General features: G+C 38.3%; 1 protein-coding gene across 1 annotated transcript; it reads right to left on the bottom strand.

Moving 5' to 3' along the window:
- Positions 1–6,375: 6,375 nt before the first annotated feature.
- LOC133763783 (olfactory receptor 52N5-like) lies at positions 6,376–8,771 on the bottom strand. The gene is made up of 2 exons (XM_062197524.1): positions 7,838–8,771; positions 6,376–6,470 (listed from the first exon to the last, which is right to left on the bottom strand). Exons 1-2 carry the CDS (start codon positions 8,769–8,771, stop codon positions 6,376–6,378), a joined length of 1,029 nt encoding a protein of 342 aa, XP_062053508.1.
- Between the last annotated feature and the right edge of the window lie 3,967 nt (positions 8,772–12,738).

Below are 12,738 nucleotides of genomic sequence, written 5' to 3'. Positions count from 1 at the left end.
CTGCTGTGGCCAGGGAGTGCAGTGGAGGATGGCCCAAGTGTCTGGGCTCTGCACCCCATGGGAGACCAGGAGAAGCACCTGGCTCCTGCCATCGGAACAGCGCGGTGTGCCGGCCGCAGCGCGCTACCGCGGCGGCCATTAGAGGGTGAACCAACGGCAAAAAGGAAGACCTTTCTCTCTGTCTCTCTCTCACTGTCCACTCTGCCTGTCAAAAAAAAAAAAAATTAAAAAAAAAAAAAAACCACCACCTGCAATGCCAGCATCCCATATGGCCACCGGTTCAAGTCCTGGTTGCTCCTCTTCCGATTCAGTTCTCTGCTGTGGCCTGGAAAAGGAGTGAAGGATGGCCCAAGTCCTTGGGCCCTTGCACCTGCATGGGAGACCAGGGGGAAGCACCTGGTTCCTGGCTTTGGATCGGCACAGCTCCATCCGTTTCAGCCATTTGGGGAGTGAACCAACAGAAGAAAGACCTCTCTCTCTCTCTCTCTCTGTAATTCTACCTGTCAAGTAAATAAATAAAAAAAGTATGTATATCCTATGTTAACAATTACCAAAAAGTAGTCTAAACTTAAATTTTAAAATGTGTTTTGGCAAACAACTGCAATATCTCCTTTTAATAACTTTCTTCTTAATTGGTTTCTTTGTCAATTTGTTAGGTCCTGAAAGCTTTTCAGGTTCTGACTCTGTTAAATGGTCCCAGCTTATGGGGTGATTTCATGTGCTAATTCTTACACTCAAGGTTTTCATTTTCCCTTTTGGTGACAGATCCAAAAAGACATAGATCTGGTATCCTATTGAGATGATATTTTGTGTCCTCTGTCGCTTGCTAAAGTTATGATTGTTTAAAACAACTAAGTTTTAAAAGAATTATAGTTTTTGGTTGCCGGTGCTGTGGTACAGCAGGTTAATGCCCTGGCCTGAAGCGCTGGCATCCCATATGGGTGCGGGTTCTACCTGGCTGCTCCTCTTCTGATCCAGCTCTCTGCTATGGCCTGAGAAAGCAGTAGAGGATGGCCCAAGTCCTTGGGATCCTGCACCCATGTGGGAGACCAGGAAGAAGTTCCTAGCTCCTGGCTTCAGATCGGCACAGCTCCGGCCATTACTGCTAATTGGGGAGTGAACCATTGGATGGAAGACCTCTCTCTGTCTCTCTTTCTGCCTCTCCTTTCTCTGTGTAACTCTGACTTGCAAATAAAAAAATCTTTAAAAAATGAATAATAATTTGTTTATGCACTTATTTTAAAGTTTTTAAAAGTGCATTTTATAACAATAATTAAATCTAGTCTATATTATATCATGATGTGAGGAGATCACATTCCAACCAGATATTTTATTTTTTTTAAAGATTTTATTTATTTATTTGAGAAGTAGAGTTACAGACAGTGAGAGGGAGAGACAAAGAGAAGGGTCTTCCATCCACTGATTCACTCCCCAAATGGCCACAATGGTTGGAGTTGGGCTGATCCGAAGCCAGGAGCCAGGAGCTTCTTCCGGTCTCCCATGTGGGTGCAGGGGCCCATGGACTGGAACCATCTTCTACTGCTTTCCCAGGCCATAGCAGAGAACTGGATCAGAAGAGGAGCACTGGCACCCAGAATGCTGGAACTGCAGGCAGAAGATTAACCCACTGAGCCCCAGCACCGGCACCTCAATCAGATATTTTAAACCTTCTTGACATTTTGACAGACATTCAAAAAATAATCCAAAACAAGCCACTCACAAAAGTTAAAACACTGCTGGTTTTGTGTTTAAATATTTCCTCTTCTAGATTCCTAAGGACTTTTCCTATGATTTCCATGTATTCAGTACATTGAAATAGCTCTGTTAAACAAATAAAGCTGAAGTCTAACAATGAACTACAGGTTCCAAATGAAAAAGTTTGGTTAATTCAGGTTTTTAAGAGCAAAAATTAATTGTAATTACTTGATGGTAATTTAAGAAAAACAGTTTGGGACCGGCGCTTTGACATAGCGGGTAAAGCCACCATCTGCAGTGCCAGTATCCCATATGGGTGCCGGTTCAAGTTCTGGCTGCTCCGCTTCCTATGCAGCTCTCTGCTATGGCCTGGGAAAGCAGTTGAAGATGGCCCTAATCCTTGGGCCCCTACACTTGCATGGGAAGACCTGGAGGAAGCTCCTGGTTCCTGGCTTCGGATTGATGCAGCTTTGGCCATTGCAGCCAATTGGGGAGTGAACCAGCAGATGGAAGACCTCTCTCTCTCTGCCTTTCCTTCTCTCTCTGTGTAACTCTGACTTTCAAATAAATAAAATAAATCTTTAAAAATAAAAAAAGAAAGAAAAACAGTTCAAGATTTATGAAAGCTGTTACCAAAACCACTTTATTGTTTTGCCCTATAATGTTCTGTTAAATATTTACAATCACAAAAATATTAGCAATCCATATTACTCCCTATAAAGTCCAATTTACCTTTTCTAGGGTTGTTCTTCAATAAGATCATAGCATAAGATAATAACCATGGGCCGGCGCCGTGGCTCAACAGGCTAATCCTCCGCCTTGCGGCGCCGGCACACCGGGTTCTAGTCCCGGTCGGGGCACCGATCCTGTCCCGGTTGCCCCTCTTCCAGGCCAGCTCTCTGCTGTGGCCAGGGAGTGCAGTGGAGGATGGCCCAAGTGTTTGGGCTCTGCACCCCGTGAGAGACCAGGATAAGCACCTGGCTCCTGCCATCGGAACAGCGCGGTGTGCCGGCCGCAGCGCGCTACCGCGGCGGCCATTGGAGGGTGAACCAACGGCAAAAGGAAGACCTTTCTCTCTGTCTCTCTCTCACTGTCCACTCTGCCTGTCAAAAAAAAAAAAATAATAATTAAAAAAAAAAAAAAAAAGATAATAACCATGTTTATCTAATATTTAGCATCTTAGGTAATTTAAGTGTAGTTGTTTAAAAAATAAATTAGTACATGTAAAAGATCAATGTTTTTAAATACATGTACTCTAGTCTTAAAATTCACAAAGAAACTTCCACCTACTAGTAAATGTTTTCATAAGTTGTAGTATTTGACAGTTATCATTGCTTGCTAAGTTTTCACTTGATAATAAATTATTAAGGGTAAACAATCTGGGAGGCCTAACTTGTGGCCTCATTTCTCCTGTATTCTTTTCAAAATAAAAAACTAACTATTCTGGAAGACTCGCCATCAGGATGTACAGTTTAATTTCCCAGATCTTATGAAAGGGATGGCTACCCTTTTTCTGTAATAATGCCTGGTATATACAAAATAAAAGCTTAATCATGATATGATTTACACAGACAAAGCCCCACTTTTGAGCAAAACAAAACCAAACAAAACTAAATTAGAAATACAGAAGTTTTACTAATGACTTAAAAATTTATAGAAGTTTGGGTAAGGTGATCATCAAGTTTTGATCTTACCTAAAGGACACAACTCTCCTCATGGGCATTGTCTTATCTCACAAGAAAAACACAGCAAGTTTTACCTGTGACTACACATTTCCAGCTCAGCCCACCTAAGTTTACGGGACTGACGTCATCCCCTTGGTTCCAAAAGGCTGCCTCTGTGGTCTATTTTTAACTGAGGCCAGGAGGAAGAGGAGCAAGCTAGGCAACAGAAACAATATAGAGGTAAGTGTCATTAGTAACAGCTTTACACACAGTGACCTGCCATCAGGAGTCCCAACAAGCCCAGTCCACCCAAATGGCATGGATTTTTCATATGGAAAACCAAGGCTTTGGGCAAACAGCAGTCAATAAAAAAAAAAAAAAAAAATCCAACCACTAAAGAGTCCTGTCAGCTCAGCCAAGAGTTTGGCCTTGAAAACAGAACTGCCCTTGGGGGCCCGCACTGTGGTGTAGCAGGTAAAGCCACTGCCTGCAGTGTTGGCATTCCATATGGATGCCAGTTCGAGTCCTGGCTGCTCCACTTCTGATCCAGCTCTCTGCTATGGCCTGGGAAAGCAGTAAAAGATGGCCCAAGTCTTTGGGCCTCTGCACCCATGTGGGAGACCTGGAAGAAGCTCTTGGCTCCTGGCTTCAGATTGGTGCAGCTCCAGCTGTTGCTGCCAAGTGGGGAGTGAACCAGCAGATGGAAGACCTCTCTCTCTCTCTCTCTCTCTCTCTCTCTCTCTCTTTTTCTCTCTCTCTCTGCCTCCTTCTCTCTCTGTGTAACTGACTTTTAAATAAATAAATAAATCTTTAAAAGAAAAAAAAAATAAGAAAAGAAAGCAGAACTTCCTCGAAGTTGAAAGGCTCCCAAGTCAGGACCGCAGACCCTGATGCTCTCCACGACACAACACCAGGCTGAAAAGGCCCTTCAGTCTGCCCGCCTTCCAAAGTAACCACTACTGTTGAAGGACAGCCTAGAGTCAATAATGTCACAGACAGGACTGTGCACTTCCTTTTAAAGATGCTGCTTATTCTATGCTAACCTTTTTTTTCAGGCCAACTCTCTTCCCAGGCCAGCCAGATGGTGAGAGTCAACAGTGTCTTCCCTAAGGAGGTTCACACTCTGTCCTCAGTTACACTACATTTCTACCTGCTGCTATAATCTTTGGTCAATGACCTGACCTCAAAATAAGGTTGTGATTATTAAGTATTGTGCTTAAACAACAAAAAAAAAAGTAACGCTTTGTTAAAAAAAGATGCTCTCATTTACAAAAATAAAGGCCTAGATTGTAAACTTTCATGGCAGTCACATCTGTTCCTAAGATTTGGTTGTTAATTCTAAATTCCAGGGTGCCTTACTACCTGATAGCCTCCTGGAACTATGGGTCCATCTAACATGAAAAACTTGAAGTTAGAGTCCCTTGGCTCTGGACATGCTAAAAGACCTGTATTTATTATGACTCCACACAGCAACTGCTAAAAAGGCAGCCAGAGGTTGTCGCCTGGATCCACAAAGTCAAGCCGATATCAAAAGACAACAAAGACAATATCTCTGCTCCAACAATGCCATAGAAGTCAACAAAGCTGTATCTGAAACAAACAAGCTGCATCTCAAGAGACTCCCAAAGACAACAGCCCTGCTTTAGTCATTCAGAAGCTGACTGATCTAGACACAGCAGAAACTTGAGGAATTAACTGCCTGACAAAACAAGCAGACTGTTCTTATTCTCTACATCAGTCCCCTGACTGTAATGTACTTGTTTCTAGCTAATGTTTTGATTTTTTCCCTAACTGTCACCATAAGGTCAACAAAACTGCTTCAACTAACTAGACTTGGGGTAAAGGTTGATACCAACACCCCTTTACCTGTTTGGGGCAGCATGCTTAGCTATTATAAATTGGTATAAAGGCAAGGTCATAAAAAAGTAAAAATATGCCTTTAAACTAAGGTGATGCTCTATGAGCCTAAGAGAGTTTGAGCATCAAAATGTGCTACAGACCCCTCCCAAAACCATATAAAACAAATAGTTAAGCTGTAAATGGAAACTGGCTAGGGACAGATATGGTAGGGACTTTCCAAGAACAAGGGGCCAAATAGGACTTTCCAAAACAAAGCTACCTCCCAACTTAAACAGTTTTAGTGTATGCATGAACAACATTGTAACAATTATGTAAACAGTGCTACAGCTCTAAAATATCCAAACATAAGATGTTTATTCAAATATGTACAGGGAAACTTATAGTTATTTGTGTCAGGGTATATAAGACAATACCCTGCTTTGTTTGGGGCCAGTTCTCTGGATACAAATCCTCTGGGACTGCTGGTATAGGAAACAGAATCTGTTTCCTGCTAAAAGCCTTGGTGTCCTGTCTCCCACTACAAGGGGATATGTGAGGATTTACAGCTATAGTCTATCACTTGCAAGATCACACTCAATTGCATCTTATATTCACTTTAGACTTTCATTTTTTTTTAAATTAGTGGTCAATCACACTTTCTTAAAAAACAGAATGAAGAACACAATCTAAACAAAGAGGACTAATGAGACAAGTTACAGACCAACTACTATAGTTGGTCGAGAAGCCATGATTGTTATCCATGATCTCTTATTCTATGTCTTATTATAGATTCAAGTCTCCCAGAGCCAGAGCTTCTGCTAGTTTAGGTTCCTTTTGCAGTAAGTGTCCAATGCCTTTATCCCTGAAGGAACTGACACCCTTGTTTCTATGCTGTTTTGGGTATTTAAAAGCTACACTTAGCCACTGATATTTACCAAGCACAGGAGCATGGAGAGGTATCTCACTGAAGCTCTTTGATTCCAAACATTTTCTCTCCATCATCATTATGTAGCAGCAACATATCTCCAAATAATGATATAGGTTAAGCATCTCTGTCGGTGAAATCATTGATTCCTCTGCCTCTTACTCTCTAAGCATAGTGTGCCACAAATGATCGAGTGGAAACCCTAGTTTTAAGCATCATATCCCATGAAGAGACAGTCCCTACCTTTGACAATTAAGACCCATTTCCAGAGGACCCTACAATGAGAAAAGCATGCACACACAGGTTACTTTCTAGTTTGAATTGATTACTTGATCCTTTCCTGCCCTCTATAAAGACTACTAACACAGTAATCTATTCAACATGATTTTACTGATAATTTCAACTAGACTGTAAATTTTTTTCTAATAGGAAGAATGTCTACATTTTTCCAATTGATAGTACTTAGCATAATGCCTAACAAATGTAGACTAATTAGTTTATTCATTTCATGAATGTTTGCTTTATTCATAACTTTTATACATCATATTAGAGCCTGAAAAATAAATATAGTGACATACGGTGAGTTCATGGACCATATCTTCTAGCTTTAAATAGACAAAATCATAAACAAAAAATTTACTGTAAGTGTGTTATGATAACACAGTATATTTGGTAATCAGAAAAAACGAATTAAGTTCAATTCTAGGCTTTAGTTGAGTTGATAAAAATATTCACTAATAAGTAAAATGAAACAAGGTATAAGTAAAGCATAAATGAATGAATGCATGAATGAACAAATCAGCCAATCATTTTACCAATTAGTTGGCATTCAACTGGAAACCACAAAATAGCTTCTGCATTGTGACTTCTGGAGTACCCACTCCTTCAAATAAGTAAGTCTTGGGTTCTAGTAACTGTGGTGACATTAGATACCTTCTGGATTTGATATACAGAGAAATTTTAGCTTCAAAAACTGCCAAGACCTGAAAGCCATTTCATTTCTTATTTTATGAAAGATTAGCAATGTAGAAAAGACAATTAAGGACTCCTTCAAAAGGTTAAGCAAATAACTTAGATGGATAAGTTGAAAAATTGTTGTGAATCCCATAATAATGACTTTATTAAAACTATTGAGGGAAATAATTATTCCAGGCTCTGTTTCTGTGAGATCAACCAGAGTTATCCATTTCTCAAGAGAGAGGTATCTATATCTATATCTATATCAATATCATATCTATATCTATATCTATATCAACCAGAGTTATCCATTTCTCAAGAGAGAGGCATCTATATCTATATCTATATCTATATCTATATCTATCTATCTTTATATATATATATATATATAGAGAGAGAGAGAGAGAGAGATAACACACGCACACACACACACACACACATATATATATGTTCCAAAACATCATGTGTTACACAATAAAGATATACAATTGTATCTCAATTTTTAAGGAATAAGTTACATTAAAATTGTAAAAGATTTTGATGGAGAAAAGTTGGGAAAGGCAATGAGACACAAATGCAAGATTAGTTGTTTATTTCTCCAATATAGTTTCAGAAAACACAATTTATGAGAGTTAATGGAAAATGTATATCACACATGTGTGAACATAAGATTAAGATGAGTTCTTTCTTTTTAATTTTCCTTCATCTTTTTTCTGTTTCATTTAAGTTGTTTTTGAAGAACTTGCACCTTTATTACCCTGCAAGAACTTTATGACACTGTCTCGGATTTGCTTTGTCTTTACCCCATAAACAATAGGGTTCAATGTTGGGGGAAGCAGAAGATAAAGATTAGCAACAATGATATGAATAGAAGGGGGAATGGTGTGCCCCCCAAAACGGTGAGTAAACAAAGTAAATAATGCTGGAACATAGGTGATGATGATGGCAGATATATGAGCAGTGCACGTGCTAAAGGCTTTCTGTCGAGCATCTGATGATGAGAGACTGACAACTGCCCGGAGGATCATAGTGTAAGACAGAGATATACAGCAAATGTCAAACACCCCAATCAGGAGGGCAACCATCAGACCATAGATGATATTGACTTTGATGCTAGCACAGGATAACTTTACCACAGACATGTGGTCACAATAAGTATGCGAGATGATATTGCTTCGGCAGAAGGGCAGACGTTTGACCAAGAATGGCAAAGGCATCATCAACAACACACCCCTCAAGAAGGTGGCAAGTCCAGCCTTGACAATGATAGGGTTAGTCAGTATGGCAGCATAACGCAGTGGGTAGCAAATGGCCACATAGCGATCCAGAGCCATGAGCATGAGCACGCCAGACTCCACACCTGTGAACCCATGGACAAAGAACATCTGTACTAAGCAAGCTTGGAAGTTAACTTCCTTGAGATTGAACCAGAAGATGCAGAGTGCCTTGGGTAGAGTGGTGGTGCAGGTAAGGAGGTCAATGAGGGAGAGCATGGCCAAAAAGAAATACATTGGACGATGCAAAGACTCTTCATAATAAATGAGATACACAAGGCCAAGGTTTCCCACGAGGGAGATGATATACATTGTGCAGAGTGGGAGGGAGATCCACACATGTACTCTCTCTAGACCAGGAATTCCATTAAGAATAAAATATTGGGGAGCTACATATGTATTGTTGGATACCAGCATAATTAATTCAAAACAGGTACTCAATTTTCCCAGAATTCTTTATCCTGGGGAGAAAGAATTAAGAATTAGACATTTTATTCCTATCTTCTTTGCAAATGAAAACTTAAATTAGAAATAAAATTACATTTATGAATAGTATTGGCAAAATGTAATAATAATATATATGCTAATATGATAATACCATAATACAGATAATATTAAAATATTTTTATAAAGAGTCTAATGTAATTTTAAAGTCATAGTTACAAAGTTGTAATTGTCATTTACCATCAAAGAGAAGTACTACCTCAAGCACAGAGAGGTTACATAATATTGAATGTCACACAAGTTGATTCAGCAACAGAAATAATATTCACATTTGTCTCTAACACTCAAGTAGCCTTATTTTGTGGAGTCTGGGTTGACAGAGTACATACCCTGTGATGGCAAGCTAAAATTGAATGTGAAACAGACCTGCAATTTGATTATTAATTTTGCATAACAACATGTATTGGAAAGATTATGGTTAGTTCCAAGAAAAGCACCTTGTTCCCATTTCAGCAATTTTGATACCTATTGATTGGTGAGGTTTCCTTCAACCTCAAAGCTTCCAGTGCTCAAGGATAGTATGAGACTGAAGATACTGACCCCAAAGAATTTTGAAAAATAATGAGAAGTTTAGTTTATTTATAGGTTGGTATTTTGGTGGATCAGGTATGCCAATCATTTCAAATACAGCTGTAAATGTTGTATGGATATAATATCAAGCATAATGGCTATAAAGGTCAATCTAATTTAACTGTCTCAAGAAAGAAAAGAAACCTTCCCTTCTCAAATACCCTGTAGTCCCCTAATGAGATTGAGATCCTCTATTTCCTGATTATGTCAATTCTTTACCTATGTGTATATATATTTTTTATTTTTAAAAAGTTTTTATTTAGTTGTAGAGTTTCATGTATTTCATAAATGAAGTTAGGAACATAGTGATAACTTCACAACCTACCCTCCCTCCTGCCCACGCTAAAACCCTTCTTCTCCTTCTCTCTCACATTCCCGCTCTTAATTTTTTACCAACACATACTTTCAGTTTACTTAGTGATCATAAAGTTAACCCTACACTAAGTCAGAGTTCAACGGATAATAATAAGAAAAAAACACTGTCACTCAACAGAATAGGAATCTCAATCATCAAATCTTAAAATGTACATTATACTCCAATACATTGCATTTCAGGTACTCTATTAGTTAAATTAGATCAGGGAAAACACATGGTAACTGTCTTTTGGGATTGGCTTATTTCACTAAGTATAATGGTTTCCAGTTGCATCCGTTTAGTTGTAAAAGACAGGATTTCATTTTTTCTATATCTTAATAGTAACCACAGTATATATATATACCAGAATTTCTTTATCCAGTCAACAGTTGATGGGTATCTGGATTGATTCCATACCTTAGCTATTGTGAGTTGAACTGCAATGAGCACTGGGCTACAGATAACTCTTTCATATGCTGATTTCTTTGGACTTGGGTAATAACCGAGGAGTGGGATGGCTGGGTCTATATTCTGATTTCTGAGGTAACTTCACACTGTATTTCCACAGTGGCTACACCAGTTTACAGTCCCACAACTGTGGATTAGGGTACCTTTTCCCTCACATCCTCGCCAGCGTTTGTTATTTGTTGATTTCTGTATGAGAGCCTTCTAACTGGGGTGAGGTGAAATTTCTTTGTGGTTTTAATTTGCATTTCCCTGATGGCTAGTGATCCTGAGCATTTTTTCAAGCATATATTGACCATTTGAATTTCCTCTCTTGAAAATGTCCTTTGCCCATTTCTTAATTGGATTGTTTATTTTGTTGTTGTTGAATTCCTTAAGCTCTTTATAGATTCTGGATGTTAACCCTTTATCAATTGCATAGTTTGCAAATATTTTCTGCCGTTCTGTCAGTTGCTTCTTCATTGACGATTGTTTTTTTACACTGCAGAAGCTTCTCATCTTGAAGTAATCCCATTTGTCAATTTATATTTTGACCATCTGTGCTTTGGGGTCTTTTAAAGAAGGCTTTGCTTATGTCAATGTCTTGCAGAATTTTCCCAATGTTCTCTAGTAATTTGTTGATATAGGGTAGTAGATTTAGGCCTTTGTTTCATTTTAAGTAGATTTTTGTGTAAGGTGTAAGGTTGGGGTCTAGTTTCATACTTCTGCATGTGCAGATCCAGTTTTCCCAGCCCCATTTGGGGGAGAGAGAGGGGTGGGGGGGAGAGAGAGAGAGAGAGAGAGAGAGAGAGAGAGGCTTTCATCTGCTGATTCACTTTCCCAAATGGTTACAACATTCAAGGATGAAACCAGAAACCAGGAACTCCAGCCTGGCCTCCCACATGAGCAACAAGGATACTAGTTTTTGCACATTAGCAGGAATCTGGATTGGAAGCAGAGTAGCCAAGTCCCAAGCCAGCACTCCAATATGGGGTCCTGGCATCATAAACAGCAGCCTAAGCCACTTGTGCCATAATTCTGGCCCTTGTTTTCTTGAAATTATTTTTGAAAAGCATATCTTTGGACATTGTCATCTCTCTGGTACTTGTTTTGATTCTTATGATCTCAAGTATAATCAAAACGTTAATTTTCAGAACATTTTTTGACTAGACCATTTAACCATTGTTGAATCCTTTTACTTACATATTGGATATTTCCACTGCAAATTTCCATAGACTCTTTAAATTTACCACATCTAAAACTAAACTCATCAACTCAACCTGTATCCTGGCCAAAAATAAGGCTTATCTTTGATTTTTTTTGTTTTTGTTTTGAATTACATTATCTAAACTGGTATCTTTATATTGTTTTCTGGCGTTCCTCTACATCTCTTGACTATTATTTCTTTATAGCTTAATGTGTTCCAACTTGTGTTCCATCTATGTACCTCAAAGTGATTATTTTCTGTAGCCTATCCTTAAAGAAAAACTTTTACTTTTAATGTAGAATCATTTGTGATGTCAGTTCTTCGTTTCTTTCACCACTCTCACTCTGCTTTAAGGAATTTCTAGACAGGTCCATCTATTTGTTTACTTTGTCTTATATTTTTCAAGTCAATTGGTCTTACAGCATGTTTTGGAAGATATTTTAATCTGTGGCTTAATAATCTTCAATGTCTTTCCATTATTTTGAGGGTAGAATTAAAATTTCTTGGAACAACATTAAAACAAGTAAAATTAAGCCTTACCATCCCTTTTCTATTTTATTTCTCTCCACTCTAACTATTCAGAAATGTCATCTTCTAGACAACACTTAGTATCTCATGTTTAAATCTTGCTGGACTATTTACTAACCCCATTCAATACATAAACTTTAATGCTGTGTTGACTTTGCTCATTTTCTTTCATTTCTCGCTTATCTCTGTAAAGGTAAGCGAAGGATTGAAGCAAAAAAGATCCGTGTAGAAATAAATGAAATAGAGACTGGAAATAATAAGAGTGAGCAACAAAACTAAAAACTGATTCTTTTGAAAGGATAAAGAGAATTAGCAAACTCTTAGCTGAACTAAGTAAAAAGGAGAGATTTAAATGAATAGAATCAGAAATGAAAGGAGGGAGGTTAAAATTGATATAAAATACAAAGGATCATAAGAGACTATTCTGAACAATTACATGCCAACAAATAGGGTAAATTAGAAGAAAGGAATAATTTTCTAGATGTGTAAATCCTACCAAGACCAGGTTATTAAGAAATGGAAGATTTTAACAGAACGATGATGAGTAAGAAGATTAAAACAGAAATACACAGATGGAACTGCCTGAAGCACTCAACGGCATTGGTTCAGAACAATAATGGAAGTCTAATGGAGTTAACCAGTTTCTCATAGAGCTATAAAAGACACGAAAAAGTGTTGAATATCTAAAAAAAAGTCTCCCATAATAGAAAATCCTAGTACCTGATGGCTTCATGACTGAATTCTATGAAACATTTTAAGGATTACAAGCATCAATT

The sequence above is a fragment of the Lepus europaeus genome, chromosome 7 (genome assembly GCF_033115175.1).
Source record: "Lepus europaeus isolate LE1 chromosome 7, mLepTim1.pri, whole genome shotgun sequence".
Lineage (NCBI taxonomy): Eukaryota > Metazoa > Chordata > Mammalia > Lagomorpha > Leporidae > Lepus > Lepus europaeus.
This window is presented reverse-complemented; position numbering and strand designations above follow the sequence as displayed.